The following is a 27,460-nucleotide window of genomic DNA, read 5'->3' on the forward strand; positions in this document are numbered from 1 at the left end:
ACTCTACAAAAGATTTGGGGGTTCATGGTGGATAATCAGCTGAACCTGAGCTTCCAGTGTGACACTGTGGCCAGGGCTACCACAATCTTTGGGTGGATAAACAGGAATCTCGACTAGGAGTAGAGAGGTTATTTACCTCTGTATTTGGTATTGGTCAGATCACTGCTGGAGTCCTGTGTCCAGTTGTGTCTACGATTCAAGGAGATGGTTGATGAATTGGAGAGGGTTCTGAGAAGAACCACAAGAATGATTAAAGGATTAGAAAACTGCCTTCTAGTGATAGATTCAAGGTACTCAGTCTATTTAGCTTAACAAAGAGAAGGTTAAGGAGTGACTTGATTACACTCTATAAATACCTACACAGGGAACAAATATTTGATAATGGGCTCTTCAAATTAGCAGACAAAGGCACAACAAGATCCAACAGCTGAAAGTTGAAGCTAGACAAATTCAGGCTGGAAATAAGGCATACATTTTTTTAACAGTGAGGATTATTACAGTTTACTAAGGATCATGGTGGATTCTCTGTCCCTGGCAATTTTTAAATCGAGATTGTAAGTTTTCCTAAAAGATATGCTCTAAGAATTATTTTGGGGCAGTTCTCTGGCCTGTGTTATACAGGAGGTCAGACTAGATGATCACAGTGGTTCCTTCTGACCTTTGACGCTATGGGAGAAAGTGGAAAGGTGCATGCTCAAAAATTAACAAGTGGGCTGTGGAGACTGACATCATTGGTCGATGGGAGGCATGAATCGACATGTCAGTAGTGAATGCAAGATGATGGTAGGGTCATGTGGGCCTTGGAAGTGGAGACAAGTAGCTTATGTTTGAATCTCTCCACTGGCTCCCCCTTCTCTATTGTATCAAAGAAAGGGGTGATATGGTCAAAGCATTAGGCTAGGACAGGGTTCTCAAACTTCATTGTACCGTGACCCCTTTCTGACAAGGAAAATTACTACATGACCCCAGGAGGGGGGAACTGAAGTCTGAGCCCTGCTGCTCTGGGGAGGGGGTACAAAGCTGAAGCCCTAGCTGGGAGGCCTGTAACCTGAGCCTCGCCACCAGGGCTGAAGCCCTCGGGCTTCGGCTTCAGCCCTAGGAAGTGGGGCTTGGGCTTTGGCCCCGGGGCCCAACAAGTCTAACGCCAGGCCTGGCGACCCCATTAAAACAGTATTGCAACCCACTTTGGGGTCCTGGTCTACAGTTTGAGAACCGCTGGGCTAGGAGAATAGGTGCAGCAGCATTCTGAATGGATGTGAGGGGGCAAGACTGCATATATCATGGCCAGAGTACAGTAGTGATACTCTAGTAATCGAGATGCAAGATGAGAGCCTGGATAAATTTTTGCTGTGTGGATGGATAGAAAACGATGTATCTTAGATGTTATGCAGAAAGAATCTGCAATGTTTAGACAGATCTCTCTCTCATTTCTAGACTATAAGTTGAAGATGAGTCTCAGGTTGTGGGCCTGAATGACAGGCAGGATGGTGCTGTTGTCCAAAATAACTGAAAAGGAGATGGGATGGAGGAAAGATTAAGACCTCTGTTTTAGTCAGATCTGCTGATTAGATATCCACATGGAGATGTAATAGAGGCCAACATTTTAATTTGGATGTAAAGACAGGTCTGGAATAAAGAAGTAGATTTTAATAATAAAAAAAAAAATTGTCAAGTCAGATGCCGCTAAAGTGCTTATTGACATCAGCCCTGACTGATGATGGAAATGTAACCTTAATTTACATACACCTTATGTTGGGAATGGGGGAGGGGTATTAAATATGTAGCTTATTCAAAAATACTTCCCCCAGTCTGGCCATCACCTTTTCCCATTCTGTAGCTTTTGGACAGCCCCACATGTTCTTTGGTATTGGTCAGTGTTTAATAGCTGGGCTAAAGGCTTTTTTGGCAGTTGGGGACAGTCTTGTCCCCATACATAGCCAAAAAGTAAATGTATGTACAGATTTGGCCTCTTCCTGCCATATATTCTGTGTCATTTTTAATTGTAAGCTGTTCATAGCTGGGATCATGTCTAATTACATATGTTCAGCACCTCGTGCAATTGAGTGCTCTTTACGCAATAGCCTAAGGACTGGTCTTGAGTGTCTCAGTCCTTTCTCTATTTCAAAAGCTACGTTGTATGTCCTGTTTGCGGTCACATTGCATCACGGCAACTGAACTAGTCACATGTCCAGGTTTTTATGTCTAATGCTAGTTGGGAAATTCTACCCACAGTAAAATTTTCATACACTTCTGTATATCTTAGTACTTGAGCCTATGTAAAATGAAACTGAGACTTGTCTTGATTTAGCACTTCTTTGTCCAGTTCATACCCCCTGATGGTTACTATATTGATTTGAATCCTACTTAAAGTTCAAGTTGATTTTGCTCAATTTTTTTATTATCAAAAGAAAAATGAACTTTACCACGCAGTATCTAAAACACTAATAATAAAGTGTAGAAAGTAGTAAGGTTCCTTTTTTTTATGTTCTTTTGTTGTGTATTTTTTAATGCTCTTTGCTAACATCCTATAATCTCATAATCCTGGTTTTGTGTGGCCTTTGACTAGGTGGGCTGTCAGTAAGTAATAGCTTCTTCGTTCAATCAGTTGCTTAGGCCAAAAGAGGAGGGATTGGCTGTGCAGAACAAATGATAGATCAGGATGCTAAAACGTAAAATGAGTGAAAGGTTAAGTGATTTTTGTAATCTCTTGATATGGGTTAGCAAAGGTTAATTTTGAGTCTCCAATTTAAGGTTTTGTTTTGTTTTTTATCATCAAGAATGGGGTTTTCCTTATCAGGGGATGGTAATATCAACTTTCTGAGGATAGTCTTTCTGAAATGTTTTTCTTCTTGACTTCTTTTACATATATTTATAGTATAGAAGTAACACTATGACTTTTTTCATTTTTTTTAGAACTTGGACCAACGTGTGAGGTAGCTATTTACTTAAAATAGAATTAGAAAAAGCTATGATATTCTGAGAACACGTTGGATTGTAAACTGTTCAAACAAGGGACTGTCAACATTTCTGTGAAATCTCATGTGCACCTCAGGCGCTGAAATAATTACAGCATAATGTTCCCAATAATGTATAACTATTTAAAATCTATTTTTAATTAATTTCTGACTTTCCAAAAGGATTATGAGCACATCAATATCAAAACAATTTTAGTGTTTCTGTAATGATTAAAATGTGCTAAAAGTAAAGGCTCCAAAGCAATGTATTCATTTAACTTTATTCCCTGAAATGTATATTGTCAAACTATTGGAAGACATTGGAAAATTAGCAAGTTATCGGTTAATAGGGCCAAGCATTGTGTTCAGTCTTCCTTTTCAGAAGCAGGTAAACAGATTCCAATAATTATCTGTACTATATTTACTTCTCTTTTAAAAACAAAATATAGGCTTTAAATCTGGTTTTAAAAAATTAATATATTCTAAAGATTAAACTGCATGGCTGAACACAACTAGGTTTCTTGAGACTGGAATCTCAAGTCTAATAAAATACAAAAGTTGAAGGAATGTGGCATTTGGCATATTGAAATAGATGATGAAAAGCTACTTTGTGGTAGGCTTTTTCCAAAGGCCCCTTTCCCCTTGCAAGGAGAGTTAATCTATGAATTTAAATGTGAAATGGATGCAAAGCAACAACTGGCTTGCTGATGTCAGTTGACAAGTCAACTTGCTGAATATATTTAACTGCTTTAAAGAAATGTGAAAATGTAGGATTTTTGACAGTTTCACGTACAAATATGTGCGCATTTCTGAAGACATACCTGTCACTGCTGCTTTTAGGACAAAAACTACATTTGGTATGTGTTAGTATCTCTTTTGAGACGTAAGTAATGCAAACATTTTGATTTGACAACTTTGTTTTCCTTTTAAAAATGATGCATCAATTTAGCTTTTAAGTGTCCTAAGCATACAAATGAGAGATTTTCTAGAGTCTTCCTGCAAAAGCTGAATATTCAGAAAGATCAGGCTGTAATCACTCAAGTGGAGATCTGACACTTCGTTGCAAATATTTATTTTCCTAAATTGTGCTTCCAATTCCAGAATGGAAAATATCTGTTTCATCAGATAAAACATCTAAGCATTTGGGGAGGAATAAAATATATAATCTCATACTTTTGTTAATTAAAATCTTATAGCTAAATCTGTAATAGTCTGCTGCTCAGATCTATCAATCTGGATTAATGTTCCTCTTTCACTTCAGATTCTTATTTATGCTTTAAAGTGTAATTATATTAGTACTCTATGGATTCCAGTACATTTTATAAAAACAACAAGGAGTCTCGTGGCACCTTAAAGACTAACAGATTTATTTGGGCATAAGCTTTCGTGGGTAAAAAAATCCACTTCTTCAGTCTATACCCAAATAAATCTGTTAGTCTTTAAGGTGCCACCGGACTCCTCGTTGTTTTTGTGGATACAGACTAACATGGCTACCCCCTGATACAATATAAAATGTACTGTATCACAATTGTGGAGGGATAAGGGAAGAGGAGGTATGCTACATCAGGGCTGCAAGTCAGAGTTGGATCCCAATATTCTTTTAACTTTTTTTTGCTCCTGTCCCATTGATTGTCCTCTTCCAGTGATCAGGATGAGCAAGTGTGTGAATTCTCAGTCCTCTACAATGGATTAGAAAGATTATCAAGAAGAAAAAACAATAACTTTTTGGGGAAATAGATTAGCAGAACTTCCATGTAACCACTGCAACCGGGAAGATCTAGCTCACACAATCTATATATGAAAGTCATTCTAGCCCAGGGGTCGGCAACCTTTCAGAAGTGGTGTGCTGAGTTTTCATTTATTCACTCTAATTTAAGGTTTCGCGTGCCAGTAATACATGTTAACGTTTTTAGAAGGTCTGTTTCTATAAGTCTATAATATATAACTAAACTATTGTTGTATGTAAAGTAAATAAGGTTTTTAAAATGTTTAAGAAGCTTCATTTAAAATTAAATTAAAATGCAGAGCCCCCCGGACGGGTGGCCAGGACCCAGGCAGTGAGAGTGCCACTGAAAATCAACTCGGGTGCCGCCTTCGGCACACGTGCCATAGGTTGCCTACCCCTGTTCTAGCCAATACCAGTTCGTGAGAGGCAAACATGAAAGGTTTGGGTTGGATATGCACCCAAAAGTTCAGAGGCCTATCAAAACCTCTTTGGACTAGAAATTTTACCTGGAACTGTAATGCTTCTGGGCACAGATTTGAAATGCCTGTTTGGCATAATGATTTGAAGTATGGGGCTGACAAAGTATTGAAGCAGTTTGCTGCAGAAGTCTTTCTGGGCGACAGCAGAGCAAGGTATCTACCTCCCTAAAAAACTTAGACAAAATCTTAGATACTTTACAACTCAATATTTAATCACTGATTTCCAAAATATGAAACACCACCCTATACCAAAAACCCACCGACCGCTATGCCTACCTTCATGCCTCCAGCTTCCATCCCGGACACACCACACGATCCATCGTCTACAGCCAAGCGCTGAGGTACAACCGCATTTGCTCCAACCCCTCAGACAGAGACCAACACCTACAAGATCTTCACCAAGCATTCTCAAAACTACGATACCCGCACGAGGAAATAAGGAAATAGATCAACAGAGCCAGACGTGTACCCAGAAGCCTCCTGCTGCGAGACAAGCCCAAGAAAGAAACCAATGGAACTCCACTGGCCATCACCTACAGTCCCCAGCTAAAACCTCTGCAATGCATCATCAGTGATCTACAACCCATCCTGGACAACAATCCCTCGCTTTCACAGGCCTTGGGAGGCAGGCCAGTCCACAGACAACCTGCCAACCTTAAGCATATTCTCACCAGCAACCACACACCGCACCATAGTAACTCTAACTCAGGAACCAATCCATGCAGCAAACCTCGATGCCAACTCTGCCCACATATCTACACCAGCGACACCATCACAGGACCTAACCAGATCAGCCACAACATCACCGGTTCATTCACCTGCACGTCCACCAATGTAATATACGCCATCATGTGCCAGCAATGCCCCTCTGCTATGTACATTGGCCAAACTGGAGAGTCCCTACGTAAAAGGATAAATGGACACACGTCAGATATTAGGAATGACAATATACAAAAACCTGTAGGAGAACACTTCAGTCTCCCTGGACACGCAATAGCAGATTTAAAGGTAGCCATCCTGCAGCAAAAAAAACTTCAGGACCAGACTTCAGAGAAATTGCTGAGCTTCAGTTCATTTGCAAATTTGACACCATCAGCTCAGGATTAAACAAAGATTGTGAATGGTTAGCCAACTACAAAAGCAGTTTCTCCTCCCGTGATGTTCACACCTCAACTGCTAGAAGAGGGCCTCATCCTCCCTGATTGAACTAACCTCGTTATCTCTAGGCTGATTCTTGCCTGCATATTTATACTTGCCTCTGGAAATTTCCACTACATGCATCTGACGAAGTGGGTATTCACCCACGAAAGCTTATGCTCCAGTACGTCTGTTAGTCTATAAAGTGCCACAGGACTCTTTGTCACTTTTTACAGATCCAGACTAACACGGCTACCCCTCTGATACTTTTCCTGTTAGAAAATGTATTTATGGTACCAAATAGTTGTACCATAACTGTATGTAAACATTGGTAGCTTCTGTATATTACCTATCTTAGTAACAAATTTAATTTGTCCTTTCTTGGGGTGTTGTTTTTAAGAAGAGTAATTTGAAAATGTTTTCTGTAGACCCCACTGAATTAAATCTTTGTTGTCCTTCTAGAGGTAAACTCCTGAGACGGATGCATCATGTTGCAAACTGCTTTCAAATCTAGGTTCTGTTCTTGTTTTGATTTCTTCTGGTTTTCCCTCTCCCTACTCATCAGATCTCGTCCTTTCCTTCAAAGAGAATAACGTTTTTGTTTTGGTGTGTTAGATAACAGATCTGTATCATACTTGATTCCCATTTGCTTTCCATATAATGCTTCACTGGCTTGAATTTACTACCTTTGCTACAATTTAGTATACTAGAACTTTGCTATGAATTATGGGGTATACATTATTGAAACAAAAATGTATGAGCTTGTTGTGGTACCTTCTTAAAAATATGATTCCTTGACAACGAGCAGGCTGAATTAATGGTTGCCATGATACTAATTAACAAAAATGAGGCATTGGCCAGCTTGCTATTTGTGGCTTTTCTGTTCTTGTAGCTTACAAGCTGAATTGTAGGTATAAAATCTGTTTAAGGCAATTTATTCTTTCAAATCCATAAAAGCAGACAGCTTCTCAGTATGCTGAAGGTTTTCTGAATACGAAGAGTTGAAAACAAAAAATGGCTGCATGTTGTGTATAAAGATATGGCTTTACAGAGCTGATCAGTGATAGTGGAAAGGCCATTTGTTAAATCAAAATCGGCATAGATCATCCTTAAAAGGAGTCTTATAGTCACTTATTTTTATATATATATATATATATATATATATATATATATATATATATATATAAAAAGAAAAATTACAAGCCACTGGCTTTGAATTAAGGCAGCTTGAAAAGTTCATCCTGTTTTGGAACAAATTGTACACAGTATTCTTGGGGTTTTTTTCCTATGAAATTAGGTATGATTTCTTCTTTAGTATTCATTTTTAATTTAGAAGTAAGCATAAGCCAATAACCAACAGATTGATCCTTGGAATGTTACACTGTAATGAGAAGCTAAGCTTCTTTTGAATGAACATATTCAAATTTTCAGTAATTACCATACAAAGGTAAAGATAAGATGATAAAGATGAATATATTATGTTGATATAGAGAATCATAATTTAAAGATGGAAAAACTGTAAATATCAGAGAAATGTGTGGACCTAAAGTACCAAAGCATACAGCGTGCAAGCAAATGGCTGAAAATAGTACAAAGGATGCAGTAGAGACTACAGCTAATTTTACTATTCTGTCTTAACTATATCCACTTGTTATCTTATCCTGAGCTTGGATTGCAAGCTCTTTGGGCCAGGAACCATCTTTTTGTTGTTTGTTATGACTGCCACAGTGAGGCATCTATCTCTGATTGGGGTGTGTAGGGGCTTCAGCAAAAAGAATGCATTAATGCATAAATCATGGTGTAAGGCTTGATTAATACCAGCTGGCCCATACGTATTGTATGATGTTAAAATAATGTCCAGTGCTGGATCATAAGAATTTTGTAAAACTACAATTAGTACATTTTAAGTTGTAGCAGTGTACTTGTGAAATTACTATCTTAACAAGTAAATAGTAGGTAATAGTATATGTGTTCTAGTTACGTTTCCACTACAAATCTAAGGATATGATCCTAACAGGTGTTGCACACCATTTACAACATTGCCAACATGTGACTTCCCCCCCCCCCCCCAAAAACAGCAAACCTCATGGTAAAAAGGTTCTAGTCTTCATAGTTGCAGAGAAAAAACTTGAAAACACACATATGAAAGGTTCAAAAACCAGAAAGCAAATTAAAAATAACTCAGCACTAATTTGTCAGATCTCATGATTTTTGAACTCTCTGCACCAGCATTTCCCATTGACTTAATATAAAGGTGAGTGTACTTGGAACATTTCAGGATCTTGTAGCTCGGTTGCCTTTAAGTGGCACTAGGCAGAGTTGTTACAGTGTAAATTCAAAACAAAACAAAATGCCTTTAATGTTGAAACTACAAAATAGTCTGACTTTCTTTCATCATAATAATAGTACATTTAAGATATAAAAAGTAAACATTTTTTCTTGTTAATTTCTTATATTGTAGCTCCTTCAAATCTGCAATCCACTGTTAGTCAAAACCCCAAGTGCTGAATAAAGTAGGTTCCTGCCCTCCTGCAGTGGGAGCCATTTGGGCATGTGGGTATGAAACAGGAACAAAAATAAGTCAAATGGTAGTTCTTATAGTTGGAATAGGAAATACAGGTAATGCTGTAGAGTTGCTACTGGTGGTAATGTTTTGTCAAATTGCACCCATAGTATTTCAGAAAACAACTTTACTCCTTGCTTCTAATGGCACATCCCTTCCAGAAACTCTAGATATGCAAATTGTAAACCTTGTTAGTTCCATTGTAGATTTACTAACTTGATGAGGATGGAGAAATGGAATTCCTACGGTACCATGGTACAAAGACCTGTTGGTCTCAGAAACGCCAGAATCCCTGTTACTCAGTTCCAACAACATCTTGGTTCCCTAAATTCCCCATGGTACCAAGACAATCACCATCTGCATCCTTAACTGCTCTACCTCTATCGAGCAACAAAGAAGAGGAAGATGACAATGACATATTCAGTCTCAGTGGGGAGCTTCCCAGGGCAATGTCAAGGGACTAGTCACCTAGAAACAGTCACAGAGACACAGTACTGCCATGAGAGACGAGGCCCACCCTCTTGATATGGACATCATTGGGTAACACCACCTGTGCCCTTTGCACCACCCCAGTGACTGTACTGGGACCCATAGGCATTCTACGGATACTAGTTCTCTAGGACCTCAGGTGTCTCTCACCGGGATAGAGGAAGACGATCTCCCTCAGCTTCCCTTTCTAAATCCCCTGATCCTCAAGAGGAGACTTTTGAGGAACAGGAAGCAAGACTGGACAAGGCGATTACTCTAACAACAAGCATCTCCTCATCCTCTCCCGAGTAAGCCATTATGTCTCCTCCACCAACCATGGCAGACAACTTCAAACAATTCCAGGACCTTACTAAGAGAGTAACGGACTCACTTCAGGTCCCCCTTGAAGAAATGAAGGCATCGCAAGACAAGCTGCTTGACATCCTGCATGCGTCCTCATCAGCTCATATTTCACTCCCTATCAACAAGGTCCTTCTAGACCCAGCAAAAAATATCTGGCAAACACCAGCCACGATACCGCCCACACACACAAGGGCAGATAAAAAATATTATGTCCCCTTTGAGGATGTGGACTCTTTATTTTCCCATCCATCCCCAAATTCCTTTATTGTAGATGCTGTAAATAAATGTGGCAGACATTTAGCACAACACTAAATCAACACTGTACAACAAGGACTGGAAATGACTGGACTATTTGGCAGGAAATCGCACTCATCAGCAACCCTACAATTTAGGATTGCTAATTATCAAGCCTTACAGCGAAATATAATCATATCAATTACTCAAAGCTCAACGCCTTTATTGAACATCTCCCAAATGATCAGAGAGAGAAGTACTAAGCCACTATCGCTGAGGATCAACTTCATGTGAGGACATAGTTGCAGACTTTTTTAGATACTGCTGACACAGCTGCCCATTCCATATCAACAGCAATAGTAATGAGGAGAGCTTCATGTTTCTGGTCTCCCAAGAGAAATCCAAACTACTGTGGAGGACCTTCCTGTGATGGGTTAGATCACATAACCCCCCTTGGGAGCTGCCACCCGATGTGCCAAGACTACCTCTGTTCCTGCTTTCCCTGCCAGCTCAGGACCCCAGCACCCTGTCTTGCTGAGCGAGACACTCCCGTCTGCTCCAACAAAGACCCGAGGTCTGAATTATTTGCCCCAAAGCTGCAGGTTTACCTGAAAGCAGCTAACAGAAGTGTTCCTGTCTTTAACACTCAGATGCCCAACTCCCAATGGGGTCTAAACCCAAATAAATCTGTTTTACCCTGTATAAGCTTTATACAGGGTAAACTCATAAATTGTTCGCCCTCTATAACACTGATAGAGAGATATGCACAGTTGTTTGCTCCCCAAGGTATTAATACATACTCTGAGTTAATAAGTAAAAAGTGATTTTATTAAATACAGAAAGTAAGAGTTAAGTGGTTCCAAGTAGTAACAGACAGAACCAAGTAAGTCACCAAGCAAAATAAAATAAAATGCGCAAATCTATGTCTAATCAAACTGAATACAGATAATCTCACCCTCAGAGATGCTTCATTAAGTTTTTTCCTCAGACTGGACACCTTCCAGGCCTGGGCACAATTCTTTCCCCTGGTACAGCTCTTGTTCCAGCTCAGGTGGTAGCTAGGGGATTCTTCATGATGGCTCTTACCATCCCTTTGTTCTGTTCCACCCCTTTATATCTTTTGCATAAGGTGGGAATCCTTTGTCCCTCTCTGGGTTCCCACCCCCTCCTTCTCAATGGAAAGACACCAGGTTAAAGATGGATTCCAGTTCAGGTGACATGATCACATGTCACTGCAAGACTTCATTGTCCACTTGCCAGCACACACGTATACAGGAAGACTTACAGGTAAACACAGCCATCTGCAGACAATTGTCCTGGTTAATGGGAGTCAAGATTCCAAACCACCATTAATGGCCCACGCTTTGCATAATTGCAATAGGCCCTCAGAGTTATATTTCATTTTTCTAGTTTCAGATACAAGAGTGGTACATTTATACGTATAGGATGATCACACTCAGTAGATTATAAGCTTTGTAATGATACCTTACAAGAGACATTTTGCATGAAGCATATTCCAGTTACATTATATTCATTCATTAGCATATTTCTATAAAACCATATAGACTGCAACGTTACACTTCCATTCGAAGGATCTAAACTGTTTGTGGAAAAAACAGACTCCCCCCTCCATACACTAAAAGACTCAAGCCACATTGTGTTCTCCGGGGATTTATACACTTGCACAGAAAAGGAAATACAGCAAATCTCAGACATCACAAAGATCCTGATCTGCTCAGTTCCCTCCATCCCAGAGACGCTATGAACCCTAGTGGAAAAGGCAACGAATACGAAAATGAAGACTGACAGAGCCCCAAACCTCAGCTTCACAACCCTCAACACCAAAACACCGATTTTGATGCATTGGTCGAGGCCCTGAGCTACCCAATTGCTTGCTGCAGAACTTGGATCATCTACATCCTTTCGGAAACCACCTTGTTCTTTTTTGACAAAACTGTAAACGTATAACAGACAAGTGGGCACTAGAGATCATCTCCAATGGTTATTCAATCCACTTTTCTTTCCTTTCCCATCCCCCTTCTCAGCGACCCTTTCCCACGAGCACCTTTTACATCAGGAGATCAAGCATCTCCTAAACCTGGGTGCTATAGAACCAGTTCCCAATCAACACAGAGGAAAGGGTTTCTATTCCAAATACTTCCTGATACTGAAAAAGAATGGTGGATGGAGACCCATTCTGGGTCTGAGATCATTCAACAGCTATGTAAAGACACAAGGATTCAAGTTGGTTGTTAGCAGCAATAATTCCATCGCTGGACCACGAAGGCTTGTTCTCAGCCCTTGACCTACAAAATGCTTATTTTCCTATCGTGATTCAACATTCCACAGGAGTTTGAGTCATCATTTTCAATACAAGGTACTTCCATTTGGACTATCATCCGCAGCCAGAGTGTTCTTGAAGGTCCTGTTTGTGGTAGCAGCACATCTTTGCAAACTAGGAATTATATTTCCATATCTAGATGACTGTCTACTCAAGGCACTATTCTTCGACGCCCTGTCAGCCATGCTAAAAACTATTGATGTATTCATACAGCTGGGACTGCAGCTAAATGTTCAAAAATTGACCAATGCCAGTACATCTAGAATTCATAGGCGCCTATCTAGATGCAGTAAAGGCCAATGTCTTCCTCCCCTTACACAGGTTCAGTACCTTAACTAACTTAATCTACACAATCCAGGCCAGCTCCCAGACCTCAGCCAGAAATTGACTTCAGCTACTGGGACACGGTGGCAAGCACCTTTGTAATAAGTCATACAAGACTCAACATGTGTCTCCTCCTACGCACCAAATATGGACAGATTGAGCAAACTGCTGTTGATGTCCTTGACGGTCAAAAATTCTCTTGAATACTGGAAAGATCTGCAGAATGTCTGTGCAGTGGTTCCCTTCACTCAGCCACCTTCGACTTTCATACTGACAACAGATGCATCTCTGGTGGGCTGGGGAGTTCATCAAGACAACCATATGGTTCAAGGCAAATTGTCCCCCTTCGAATTCCCACTGCATAGCAACCTGCTAGAGCTCAGAGTGGTAAGGAATGCCTGTTCATATTTCCTATAGCTAAAGGCAAACACAAAGGTTGTGATAGACAACACAGCATGTATGTTTTACATAAATCTCTAGGGAGAGGAGCAAGATCATCTTCCCTTTGTGCCAAGGCAATGAAACTATGAAATTGGTGTATTCAGCACAGCATCAATGTAGCAGCAGCCTACCTTTCAGGCATACAGAACACCACAGCAGGAATTTTTCTCAGGGACACAAAACGGGAAGTAGACCATGCTATTCAAGATGATCAATACTCAAGATGAGTAACCCTTTCATGCTGCATCTGATCAATTTCAGGTAGTGCTGTAGGCATAAATGGACAGAACGCTATTGATTTGGAGGGAAATTGGAAAACCCAAAGGGGAAAAATGGGAGACACAGGTAGCCCGGCCATCTGATTAACAGAACCACAGCTATTGGTTCTGAAGTTGTTTTGAAGATCAAAGAAGTGGTTGATGGCACCCAATAACGCTTTCCAGCCATAGTTCCTCATCTCATATCTTCCCATCCTCCCAATAGTTTAACATGTTGACACTCTGAATGACTTATCTCCCAGATAGAAAGAATAATGGTGATGGGGAGAAGGAGGAAGTGGGGATGTGCACGCAGCCCCTCAAATGAGGATGGAGGGAATATGAGACCCTGGCATGTGGGGAAGAATTGGGGATGGAGTAGGGGAAGTTGCGGGGAGTTCCTGAAATAAAGTGTGATGGGAGATGCACAGGGAACTAGGGAGGAGAAATGCCTGAGTGTGTGCAATAAGCTCAGCCTACACAATCTATAAAGGGCTTCTCTATACAAATGCTTAGTTTGCAGCAAGCTGGGGTGTAAGTCTACCCTATGCTAGTGTGCAATGCACTAAATGTCTGTGTGGAGCCTACTGCCGTACTAAAAAAAATCTGTAGTGCGCTTTGATTTACCCCACTTTGAAATGGGAGTAGATTGAATGGCATCACTTAGTGGGCACGTAGTACATGGCAGTCTAGTGTCGGGTAGAGTTACACCCCAGCTTGCCACAAACTGTATTCATATAGACAAGCCAGAAGTGTGGGACCTCCTGGTAAGTACTCCGAAATGAGGAAATGCCAAAGATAAGGTTAGGTGCATAACTTTAACCCATGCCCTATTGAATATACAACTATAGTCATCTCTAATTACATAATTGTATTCTGTTTCTCAGATGCAATTAATTACACAGTTTCTTTGACCTTAGGGGGAAATGTGCATGTTATGTGATAATTTTTTTTTTTAATGACTCATAACTTGATCAAATCAAAACTTTTTTTTCTGGAACAAGGTTAGTTTCTGTTCCCAGTAAGGGCTTTTCCGTGCCAGACTTCCTTTCAACCCTTAGATATTTCAGCTGTTGGGCTGTTCAAGAGTGATTAGAGACTTTTTTATAATAATAGAAAGTATATCCTTCTTTTTACACTTCAACCTCCTTCTGCTCAAAAGCAGTTAATTGTTTGCTTCTTTCTATCCCAAAAAATCACTTTGGGACAGAGGCAAGGGCCTCAAACCAGAAATGGGATCTTGCCTCATGAGTCCTTAACTCAGGGCAGGTCTTCACTACCCGCTGGATCGGTGGGTAGAGATCGATCTATTGGGGATTGATTTATCGCATCTCGTCTAGACGCAGAGAAATCGATCCGCGAACGTGCGAGAGGTGGAAGCGGAGTCGACGGAGGAGCGGCAGTGGTGGAGTCGACTTGCCGCCGTCCTCACGGCCAGATAAGTCGACCTAAGATACGCCGACTGAAGTTGCGTATCTTAGGAGACGCGCGCGCACACACACACACACACACACACACACACACACACAGCTAAGTGTGACTCTGTAGGGATGGTTTGGGTTGCAGAATGGGAAGTCCCTGGGGAAACTGTTGTCTGCAAGACAGAAGTAGAAACTTGATTGGCTGAGACCACAAGCTTATAATGGCAACTGTTGTGAAACCTTAACGACAGCAAGCTATGACCCGTGTACTAGTATACGGACAGCAGAATAACACCTCCTGTGTCACAATCTTTCAGCTGACGGGAGTTTTTGTTGGGTAGCAGCAATATTATGTTGGCCTTGGTTGAGGGATATCTTACCCATTCACTCTCATGGTGATAGTAAAGCAATAATTACATTTTTAAAATTGAAAAATAGGCTTGTGTAGGATCAGAAGTTTCAAAATCCTGAAATATCTCAGATATTAAATTAATCACCGAGGATCTCCTTTGAAATGCCACACCGACAGTAGACATCACAGATTGCCTTAAACAACAAAATTCAGAGTTAAACTTGTGGCAGTGTTAACATATTTTCTCTATGCTGTTAATTTCCGGTGGCTTCCTCTGTGTGTGATTTCTGTTTCCTGTTTAGGGAGCTAAATGCATGTTGTTGATTTGGTTAAGGTTTGTCTACACATGGACAGGAATACCTATTGCACTTAAAATTCATGCCTCACATTAATCTGAATTAACTTTCAAGTGTAGATATTCCCCTACTTGTTGTATGGTGTACAGAAACATACTTGTGCATTAGGAATCAACTAGTTTACCTGTATGCATCTATCCATCCAAGCATCTTAAAGTGAAACCCCATGATGTCAAATATAACTATCCTTAGACATACCAGTAGGAGTTGCTGTGATTGCTTGTCTAATAAGAATATCTCCTAGGACTTAACTAAAGAGCAATGGTAACTTTTTGATTTGGCCATATATTATGCTGATCTATAACAATATTAAAGAACATTAAGAAATATTTTCAATGTTTGACTTCAACTGATCATGACCTCTGGCAGATTAGACAGTAATGCAATAGAGTCTTGTCAGTCAGTGTGGCTGGTGATGGAAAATACAAAAATGAGGATGGGCTAATCTTGGACATCTTCCAAAACCTGCAGATGCCTGGGTTAGACAGTTTTAGCACAGTTCATTGTTGTACGATCATTTTGCTTAGTCTGCAATGCTCATTGGGGAGTCTCATAGTCTGGATCCAGTGCAGATCAGAATGCTGATTGTTTCTTACTAAACAGTATGGGAGTTGACTGAGTTGGCATGAATGAGACTTCAGAATAAAGTTGTCTTTAAATAGATCTGTTTTGTTTTGATGCTGATTTTCAATCATGTGATCTAGATGGTGTAATTGCTGATAACATATTTTAATCCTTCTGAAGAATTTAATGGAAACAGCATTTACTCTATTGGTGTCTAGGGGGAGCCAGCCTCTACTATCCAGGATTCTGGAATGGAAATTCCTGATAAATTTGATACATTTCTGATAAAAAGAGATCTGTTAAAATCTCACTTCATGAGGGCTAGCGTCTAAAAAAACTATAGATTGCCCAGATATATATCCTCTGTTAACATTTGGGGTATACCAGTGAGCAGAGGTAATAGGCCTTGTGGGAACTTTGAATCTATCATGTACAACTTCATATTAAATTGAAATCTTCATTAAAAGCTTTGGGTCTGAATAGTTTGGAAGTTGCTACCTAGTTTATAATTTAGTGTGTGCTTTCCATAATAGTGCACATGGATGATAGTCCAAAGTGATATTGCTAAAGAGCTCTGCAGAAAATCCATAAACAGAAACTGTTAAGTTGATTCTAATATTTGATCTCCTGCCCAGATTTAAAGAACAATGTAGGAAATGCGGCAGCTAACATAACTTTTTCTTTGCTTTTAAACAAAGCGTAATGTAATCTTAATTTTAATCTCTGCATTTTAACACTTCTTGGAACATACAACTTTTCATAAAACATTTGGCCCTGGTGAAAAGCCCCGGGAAACAAAACAATACCTGACCCCACTGATACCACAGTGCTTTTCCCAACTGTATGTAATGTAATTGAAACTGACTTGGCAGGAAGTTGTGTTGAAGCTGACAAGCTTGATTATAGAACTTTATTTTGTTTTGGATGAGCAGAATCCATAGTAGCAAGGCCATTATCGCTAGCTAATCTTTATTAGAAAAAGCTTGCCTTTGAGAAGTGTGTCCAAAATTTGAAAATCGGGTAACTTGTGGTATTCTGACACTGATGAAGATGAATGAGTAGCCATAAAGCAATGGGAGACTGGAATTCCCGGTGTCTTTGGAACTGAAGGCTAAACTATGTGCTGACTAAGTTTTAGTAATATTCTTATATGCTTTTCAGCCATTTATCTTATATTGCCTTCTGAACTAAAGACTTGCTGAAAACTTTGGCGAAAAGACTGGCTGGCAATATTGATCACTTTTTAGCCTGATTTGTGATTGATGCATTTATTCTGATTCCTCACCCCCATTCCCCTTCTCCACACCTAGTCCGAAAATGACATTTCTTATGGCTGTATTTTAATTTTAGGATGGTTTTGTTTTCTACTAGAGAAAGGCAGATGTTGAATTCAAACCAAAGTTTATCTGTCATAGGCAAGCTACTGAACTCTTTAATGTCTGAAAAGCCACTTTCTTAGCTTTGTGAGAACACCTTTAGACTTTACTTGCAAAAAACAAAAACCCAAAACAAAAGAGAACCTCCACATCTCTGTAGCTGGGTTTTGGGGTTGGATTTTACCCCCACACCCTCCCACACACACCCTCCCCCAATCCAGGCTTCTGGCATCCTTTGGAAAATGTCTGGTTTTGTGTTGCTGATACAACTTTAAAAAACAAAACTTTCACTATGAGGCGTGATAGTGAAGGAAGCAGAAAGTCCCGGATTCACAGCCCTATCTTTTCATTTAGGAGATCAAGAGAGCCAATGTTTGTTGCAGGAGGTCTCCAAGAAAACTCTTGTCTCCTACACAAACCAGCTTAACCTCTGCAATAGTTCGATTGTGCAGAAGTTCAGAGTAATTGATCACAGTCCTCATTCTAGAAACCTAGGTGTTCCTTTAGGTATCGCAGCCTAGAACAATGATGGAGGGCTTGAACTTGATGCAATATTCATTGATGGAGGAAATTCTCATTTGTCTTCATAAAGATAAGAACAACAAGGAGTCTGGTGGCACCTTAAAGACTAACAGATTTATTTGGGCATATATATGTATCATAACCTCCTGATACATATAGATAAGGTAAATTGGATGGTGGGGGAGAGAAGGAGGAAGGCAAATTGAAAGCAAATATGATCACGTGACTTCTTGAAAGTGGAGTGAGATTGAGTCAGCAATAAAACTTTTTGGTTTTACATTGTCCTGGGTATTGTCTTTTCATTGTAAACTGTATTTTTTCCTCATCTAAGGTGATAATTCAACTAGATAGGGCAGCTTGGTAATAGAAATTCTATTTTTATTAACCTGGCATATTTCACTTTTGTTTCTTTCCCCAGTACTATATATTTCCCCCAAATGGACAATAACACAAGAGACTTCCTGTCCTGGATAAATTAAAATTGCTGACTGCAGTTCACCCGTAGTTCATGATGGCATTTTTCTGTCAGCATTACTTTCATCACAGACCTTTTTGTCTTTTCCTGCCACTGGAAACAATAAATGTTTTTTTCAAATATTTTTGTAAACAAAATAGTGCAGTATCATAATGCAAACAGATGGCAGTTTGAGCCACTGAACAGAGCTTTTTTACTTATGTTGTTAGATGAGCCTAATTTTGGACCTAGACAAATTTCTCCTTTTTAGAGAGACTTAAGTAGAAAATGTGTTCATACTCCAACGTATTAAAGTGTAGACTTTAATATGTATTTGAAACTTGAGTTTGGCACCAGTTGTACTTTAACTGTCTGTAATTTTTGGCTTGAGAAATGTTCTGTTTTTACAGATGTTACTTTTAATGCATAAATGGAATGTGGTTTTATAGACTCTCTAATTCTTCAGGCTCCAAATTGCTTTAGAATGAGTTGCATATTAATAATGCAGTACTCTCCTGGGATTGTTTGGATACTGCTGTGATCCAATTTTAGTTTCAGTATACGTCAGTATTGCACTGCCATCTATTTTTTCCTGCTGCTCCTTTTCTATAACTGCCCCCAACCTCAAATAGTAGTTAATAGTCTAGTGAAGACCCACTAAATCAACGGCAGAGCGCTCTCTGGTTGTCCCCGGTACTCCACCTCTCTGAGAAGAGTAAGGGAGGTCGACCGGAGTGCGTCTCCCCGTTGACAGAGCACAGAGTAGACACCGGGGTAAGTCGACCTAAGCTATGTTAGTCACATAGCTGGAGTAGCGTAACTTAGGTCGACTTATCCTGGTAGTGAAGACAAACCCATAGACTGAGGCCTGAAGGGACTACTGTGATTATCTAGTCCGACCTCCTGTATAACACAGGCCAAAGGATTTCGCCAAGCAGTTCTTCACCAGAAGTTAGGGGTTTGATTCAAGCTAGAGCATATCTTTATTTTTAGAAAGATGCTCCATTTGCTCCAATGGTTGGTTATTAACATTTTTTAAATGTTCACCTTATTTCTAGTCTGAATTTGTCTAGCTTAAGCTTCCAGGTATTAGATTTTGTTATGCCTTTGTTTCCTCCCCCCCACCCTGCTTTTTTTAATCCTCTGTTGTGAGAAATCTTCATGTAGATATTTGTCGACTAAGATCAAACCAACACGTAACCTTCTCTTGGATAAACTAAATAGATTGAGCTTCTTTAGACTCTCACTGTCAGGAAGGTTTTCCAGACCCAGGTAAGTGTGTGAGGTTTCAGATTTTAGGGGTTATTTTTTCTAATACAAAAGGAAGATCTGAAGTTGTGGTGAAGCTGTATGTAATTCACTTAACCCGAAACATAAAACATTGAAATTCTTTGATCAAATGCAGTGCAGTTTCTCAGTCAGAAAGGTCATCAGGTATACCATCTATATGGGATTTGCTCAGTTGGGATGTGGAACCTGAAGCAAAGAGCTATCTATGTGTTTGAGCTGGAAACCTCTTTATCCTGATGTTGGGACTGAAGACTTACCATGTCCTTCTATAAAAGGCTATGATTTCTCCTGTAGCCACTATGTGACAGAAAATTGATCCATCCCAATAGTTACACCACACTGACCCACCAACAACATATTGGTATTTTAACCCAGAGCAACCTTTTACAGCAAGGCCAAAACTGTTCAGATGTTCTGAAACTACCATTTAGGTAACATTATATTGATTTCTGTTATTGTGATCACAAACCTCACAGTAACTGTCGTCATCCCTTTTTGCTCTACAGGGAAGTGAATCAGCTTGTATTAGATCCTCTTTTTATAAGCTAGTCTTTCATGAATCTGACAGCTTTTTTTACCACAGCTTACAAAGCAGCACTCGAGTGCACGTGAAACTTAAACTCTGTGCACCAAAGCCATTTCCGTAATGGAACGGAAGAGTCTGTGGTTCAACCTGTACCATGCATACAAAAATACCTACAAAAAACTGCATATCAAGAGAACTATGCTTTGAAAAGGCACGTATGCCATTTCATAGCCCTGCTTGTTAGTTACTAGTTTTTCTGGACTAAGCACCATAGGATGCTGAAAACCTTTTTGGTTGACACTCAGACTAAAAGCTAGCTAATCTTAATGTGCTCTCTTGCACTAAATAACTTGCTATTATGCTTTTGGTTGATGCCATATTTCAAATATATTTTAAAAAATGAATATTGTTTCATTAGACATTATTGATATTTTATCCTGAATTCCTTCAAATAGAAGTGGATGAAATCAATTCCCTAATACCGTGGTAAGGAAACAAGAGGGACATGGTTTAGGCCTGTTTTTTTTCCTTGCATATGAGTACCTCCATCATAGCATCCCTAGCCTTTTAGTGATTTGGTTGGAATTCTTTTTGGGAAATTTAATTTTTTAATCTTGTAGATAACAATAAAGCAAAAAAACTACTGGCAAATACCGACGCACAAAGTAACTTTTGTTAGCTTAGAACTTATTAGTGAAGTTGAACTTTCAGTGCAACCTTAACCACTGCAGGGAACACAACCCAAAAGACTTGAATGTCACTGTGAGACTGGACTTACAGAAATCAAGGATAGTTTTCTAATTTCTTTGACCCAATTTTTTAAAATCTCTTTCAGAAAATGAAGGCTGTCTGCATCATGTTGTTCATGAACGTTTAGGGGAGCTGCTGCGTGTCCTAAAGGCAGTGATAAATAAACATCAGACTCTCAATTCAGTTGACATTCTTAGTGCTGCAGGAACAGTCATCGCAAAGGTGAAAGGTAAGGAAATATCACCTCTCAAATTCAGGAAAAATGGGGAACTAGTAATTTATAACACCAGGGTCTGTTATTTCAGTATATTAGCTATGAAACAAATAAAACTTTATAACCTAGATTGCATATATGCAAAAGGAAAATAGCCGTATACAAATTATTTTAAACTTCTGAGTAGTCCAGTACATTTTATAGTCTCTCTTCCCCCAACACTCCCCTAAGTCAGGTGTATTATTAAATAAGCTTGCTCTTCCATTTTTAATAAAGAAAACATTGAATTACAGTACTACAGGAAGCAAACTAATAATGCCTAGTGCTTTGAAAGCTCTCTTTATATCAATCTTTGTTTAACTGTACATGTATGTAATTGAGATTAACACTAATATATTTGTCATCACGTGAGATTTACCTTCTTGAATAGGCTTACTATGATCTTCCAGCGACTGCCTCTTTAATATTATCAGATTTCAATTGGTTCATAATATAAATGTATAGAGAAGATATGAAATCATATTCTGATTGAATAAACTTCCAGATCAGTAATACAAAACGGTAATGCTCGCTAGGCCTTGTTTTTGTAGTCCCCAAACTGGAGGACAAAATGAATGTGCTAAAGTTGTCCGTAAATGACAAAATATCAGAGCTGAGGATGTTGGCACATGCTGCTCTGGGCACTTGCTGCTGCCGTTCTCCAGCTGGCTCCAGGCCCAGCCCAGACAGGAAGAGATCACTAGGGTGACCTGCATAATCATTCTAGGTCTTGCTGCACTGTCAGTGCTTTCTACTCTTAACCTTTGACAGACCTTCCAGCAGTCCCAGGTTTTACAGGACTGCCCACAAAAGTTCCTGTCCCTTTTGAAGGGCTGGATGGCCTCGGATCCCCATTCTGGGCATTGAGACCTGGCCCTGGCAAATGGGTGCAGAGACACTCAGATTTGGGCTGGCCCCTTGACGGGGGACAGCCAGTCCAAATTTGAGTTAGCAGCACTATGACTCCATGCACCAGGGTCCAGGGAGCGACGCCCAGAGTGAGAAGCTGAGCCCAGCCATCCATGAGGGACAGGAGTCACTGCTATGGGTACTAGTGGCTTGTGTCCCTCACGGATGGCTGTGGGCAGGCTTGCTCTGCAACTCTTTCTCTCCCCACCCTCCAGGCTTGCCACCCCCTGGGGGCAAGACTTGTTCCACTTTAGCCACTAGAAATCGTGGGAGGTATGTTTGGATACAACTTTCTGTCTAGTCCTGGGATCATCCTGTCCTCCAGGATGCTACTGTGGAGCTAGCTAGGGCTGCCGTCACTAGGCCCTGCCTACATGAGGTGTAGGTAAAAATCCCACCTGCTTTTCTTCCGCTGTCAAGAGCCAAGTGGAGGATTCTCTGTGTTGACAGCTTGTGTTTCTTTATATAACTTTTTCCTTGCTCTAGGTATTTTCTCTTGTTCTCTACTTATAATCTTCTGTAGTGATGCCCAACATATTATTTCTTCCCCTCCCCTCTGGTATAGATACTTGCTGCTTAACTATGTCAGTTAAGAATGCTGTTTGGTTTATCTGTATCCTTCTCATACATGGAGGTAAAGCTTCTTATGGTTATTTTCTTCTTGCCAAGTAGCTCCTCCTGCTTGTGCTTTAGAAGTACTGCAGACACTAGAACCCTAGTCTTCTGTCTCTTCATGATGCAAGCATGTAGGGCTCTCCCTGAGATGAAGGTTCCTGTGAAGTCATAACTCCACTGGTTCTGTACTTGCTGTCAGCACTGTGGGAGCAAATAACCTGAATTTCTAATATAAAAAGCAAGCAGAAGAGTAAGCTTTAAAAACACTCACCTCGTCCCCTGGCTCAAAAATCTTTTTTATTTTATTTTTATTTTATTTTATTTTTTTGGTAATCATAGCATGGGTACAAACTCCATTTGACTTTCTTTGCAGGTCATCTTTAAAGCCCTGGCTTAGTCCATGTAATTAGTACACTCACATCAGAAATAGACTTGATAACTAGTGTTCAGTTTAGTGCTAATTAAACAGTACATTTGCTAATTAAACAGAACATATGCTGTTAGTTCATTTGGAAACTAAATGGGCAGTTTTATCAGCATTTGAGAGTAATAGAGCTACTACACACTGTTTTAGTGAAACACAATTGTATATTGTGTAATAGTAGTGCTGCAGATTTGTCATGCTTTTTTTTTATAAAAATAGCAGAGTAGTCATGCTAAACTTAATAAAAGTCATGTTTTAGGGGGAAATGGTGTGTAAAGTCAGAGTTATGAAAACAATTATACCCCTTTTAAATACAATAAATATAAATCCCATCACCTCCTCACTCCACTGAGGGGGGCACTGACCACCTGCAGCATCCTCCTCCACCCTCGCACCACAACCCTAATCCCAACTTGGTCAAACCGAAGTGTAATGCCTGGTGTGGGAAGCCTTGTCCAGCCCCCACAGGACAGGAGCCACCTCTGCAAGCTGAGTGCAGGGTTGTTGATTTTCTCTCCATCCCTCCTCACTGGGCTGGTGACCTACCTTGAACCTTCCTGTTTCCCACCATTTGGGAAACTCTGCTTTATTAAAACCACAGACAGAAAAGTCATCGTCAAACAGAAAAAGTACAGTATCCATGATGCTTCTACCCCCATGACAAACCAGCACCTTAATAATGAGTCATATGAAAGTATTACTATCAACATGCTTTAAATAAAAAGGGCAGAGTATAACAGTGCAGTTGCATCATCCAGTCGTTTTTTCAGCAGGTGAGCCCAGCTAGGTCCAATAGCATGGCTATAGCTTTTTATGTACACATGAAGAATTGGCATGCAGCCATAGCTCATTTAGAGAATTTAAGGTCAGGTCTATACTGTGAACTTATATCGGTATAACTGTGTCATTCCAGGGTGTGAAAAATCCTTGAGCGATGTGGTTATACCGACCTAACCCCTGTGTAGACAGTGCTATGTCAATGGGAGAGCTGCTTCTGTTAACACAACGGTCACCTCTCGGGGAGGTGGATTAACTATGCTAACAGGAAAAGCTCTCCTATTGGCGTTGTAGCATCTTCACTAAAGCGCCACAGCAGCGCAGTTGCACCAGTGCACTGTATGTTAAGACAAGCCCTAAGTAGGGACTTGGCTGATGGAATGAGAGACCTTTACACAGGGAAAATGGGTGTGGTGCACGGTGATTTTGTTGTTACAGTATGTAACAGTCTTTGCCTTAAGCTGGAAAGGAACCAAAGTTCTAGCATGTTTCTAGTTTGAATGCATCACACTTCTTCAAGAGCTGTTTCAGACGAGATTAAAAACTCAAGGTTCTGATTATTTTGGGGGATTTAAAATTTAATGAAACTTTTTGCACATTTTTGGGGGGATCTGCTTTGGTGACCTGATTAAATTCTAATGTGTAGCTACCTTCTTCCTAACTAGATTTCCCTCTTCCTTTTAATAAAATACTGTATTCGTCACTTGCTGGCTATCAAAAGACTTCAATGAAAAATGTTTTAATGTTGGTCTTAGTCATTCACTGTTCTCCTCACGTGCCTGGGGATTTAAATATGAGTGGTTATGCGAACAGTGCTCTTTCAAATAGTGCCTGCAATTTTATTCCTCCCTGCCGCTCCTCCCCCCCCCCCCCGAAGAATTTGCACTTGTATAAAAATGATCTCACTTTGCCTAAAGTATAATATTTGCTGAATGCAAAGTCCCTTTGTCCTGCTCAGCTCTTTTGAGCCACTTTGCCAGATTCCTGGAGGGCTGAGGGACCTTTTTGAGACTGCCTTTCCCACCAGTGTTCCAGGATCCACTTTCTGCAACTCCATTGTGAAGGGGGAGGAATCCGCCCTATGGAAAAATTTGCTAGAAGTTAAAAGCATGAAAGTTATAGACTTTTACAGAAAGTACTTTAAACCCATAGGTTATCTTTCTTTATTATTTACTTTCATTGGGTTCGGAATCACACTGCAGTACTCTCTAGCACAGATATAATTCTCTGTTATGTTCTGTGGAATGGCTCAAACCCACCTGCATCACTTACTATTAAATTCTGTAGGAGTCTTCCACAAGAGTGGTATTAAGGTGGGTACTTATCCTGGGGCAGCTGGCATATCACTCCTCACGGCCTCTCCAGAGGCCAAGTGCAGAACTACAGTTATCACTGCCTCAGTTTCCCCAATGACACATGTATGTAGTGAAGTGTGCCCCTTCAGTGTAATTTATTCATCCAAAGGCCAATCAGACATGCAAGCAAGCCTTCACCCCAGCATCCTTTGTGGGGGGCAGAGTTAATCTTAATCTTAGTCCCATCTAAATCAACTCATCTCCCCCATCCAGGCTCCTTATCATTAAGGTGCTCTCAACCCAGCCCCCTTCCTTCCCTAGAGGGACTCTTACCATCACCTGGGGAAGGATTCCTTCTCAGGACTCTCAGAGCTCAAACCACTGCAGTTCTTCTCCAAAGTGGCATGTAGTTCCTCTGTGATCTGGACAACCTGCTGCTGTTTAGTAAGGTCCTTCTCCTTAGGGACTTGGCACTCTTAGTGTGCTCCCCTTTCAGAACCTCTCTGGTTTAGGAGTAGTTTCCTAGGTCCCCTTTACTGGTGAGCTCCCTAAATAGCTTCTCTGAGAATTCCTTCTCTGCTGGAGTTTCCTTCCTGTCTTTTGGAACTCTGTCTGAAGCCTCATAACTCTTTATTGGACCTTGTGGCTGTTCCTTAGCTAATTAATTGCTGCCCAGCCAAGTAGACAATTAACTACTTGCAGGTGGATCTGGGTTGGCTTGTTCTCCTTAGCAGAGCCTATCACAGGTAGACTGGGAGCCTGGCCCCCTCAGGAGCCAGCTATTCTGTGACAGGCATGTTTACAACATGTATGCTTTGTATGCAGCATGTGCTTTGTGCCAAATGTTGAAGCAGAAGGTGATTTTAGAGGAAATAGGCATCTAAATCTGAGCTCTCAACCACAGGAGTCTTTGCACAGCCTGTTCAGTGGTCATGAAGTAGATGGACTCTCCTCTCCCACATCCCAACTTCTTAATTCCTTGCCGTGTCTCACCACCAGTCTCCAACTCCATGGTTGCTCTAATCTAAACTAGTTTGGGAAGTTGAGGATGAGAGTTCTCAAACTGCTGGCTCAGACATCCAGCAGGCTGTCCCATGGTCAGAAAAGCAGAGTAGGGCAGGCCAAATGTCTGTATCAGCTTCTCTTGACATTGCAACTGCAGGAGTGGATCCTTTCACTTGTTGGGGGAGGCTGCCTCTTGAGCCACTTTCCCAAACAGACTGCAGAGGACCAGACACCTGAGAAGTGCCTTCAGTGCTGAAGCCCTTTTTATGAAGAATTTTCCCACTTGGGATAAAATTTTAAAGTACATAAGCAATCCTGAATTTAAGCCTCTGATCAAACAATGCAATGCATAGAACTGTTCAAATATTTCCAATTTGCCTCCCCCGTTGACATGTTTGCAAGTTGTCCAATTATTTCCTCTCTCTTCCTCTAGTTAGTCTGATGCAAACATGTTTTAAATTTGGAGCCAAATTCACTGCACTGACTGCTGTGGAACTGTGCTTCCTTATCCACAAGTGAATTTGAGCCTTAGTTCTTCATACCAGCTTTTAAAAAAAAAGACATCTTATTGCAAAGTTCTGGTGAGAGTTTCATTTGTAGCTGATGTCTAGAAAGGCATGGATTGCAGCTGTTGCACAGCCAATGTATGTTTGTTTATACACATGGCAAAGAGGTACAGCGAGGTGTTAAGGACTGGGGGATTATTGGTAGAATTCGAAAGATAAAATCAGCCCTAAAATGGTGGTAGAGAATTGTTCACAACTGAATAATTTTAAGATTAATAGCAAAAGAATAAGCTCTAGCAGCAACTTCTGCTCTTTTTAAACAGGACACTTTGTCTCAGTTAAATCATGTTAATAATAGAAATATGTCAGCATCTCAACTAATTAAATATATGAATATGGAAGTTCAGCTTACTTTTAGTTAAGTGGTTTTTCCTATGTCAGTCAATATACCAAGATAAAAACTGCCATGATTAACTGCAATATAAGATTAGACGTTCCATTAGCTACATTGTGCTTTTGCCCTAAGGACCTCTAGCAAATGATATTGCAACACTCTTCCATACACATTTGTCCTTAAACATTTATGAAAAATTTTATATTCCTCAAATGCATTTAGTTATGCATTTCAAGGTCGATGTACAGCGTGCAGTAAGCATGTGTTGTGTTAAGAAACAAAGTAAAAAAGAGCTCAAATAAGCCAGTATTCATGCATCCATCCTAAATCAAAAGCTTAGGAAAAAATTCTTTTCCATCGGCTACTAAAAGTAACAAACTGGCA

The 27,460-nt window shown here is 40.3% G+C and overlaps 1 protein-coding gene across 1 annotated transcript in view; it reads left to right on the top strand.

Moving 5' to 3' along the window:
- Nucleotides 1–27,460, top strand: part of LOC113407219 (rho GTPase-activating protein 29-like) — a 74,073-nt gene that overhangs the window by 18,225 nt on the left and 28,388 nt on the right. Inside the window, exon 3 of the mRNA XM_026655428.2 lies at nt 20,984–21,127. Within this exon, the coding sequence (XP_026511213.1) occupies nt 20,984–21,127 (144 nt within the window). The remainder of the gene's footprint in view (nt 1–20,983; nt 21,128–27,460) is intronic.

This window comes from Terrapene carolina, unplaced genomic scaffold (genome assembly GCF_002925995.2).
Source record: "Terrapene carolina triunguis isolate 2854851 unplaced genomic scaffold, T_m_triunguis-2.0 Scaffold210, whole genome shotgun sequence".
NCBI lineage: Eukaryota > Metazoa > Chordata > Testudines > Emydidae > Terrapene > Terrapene triunguis.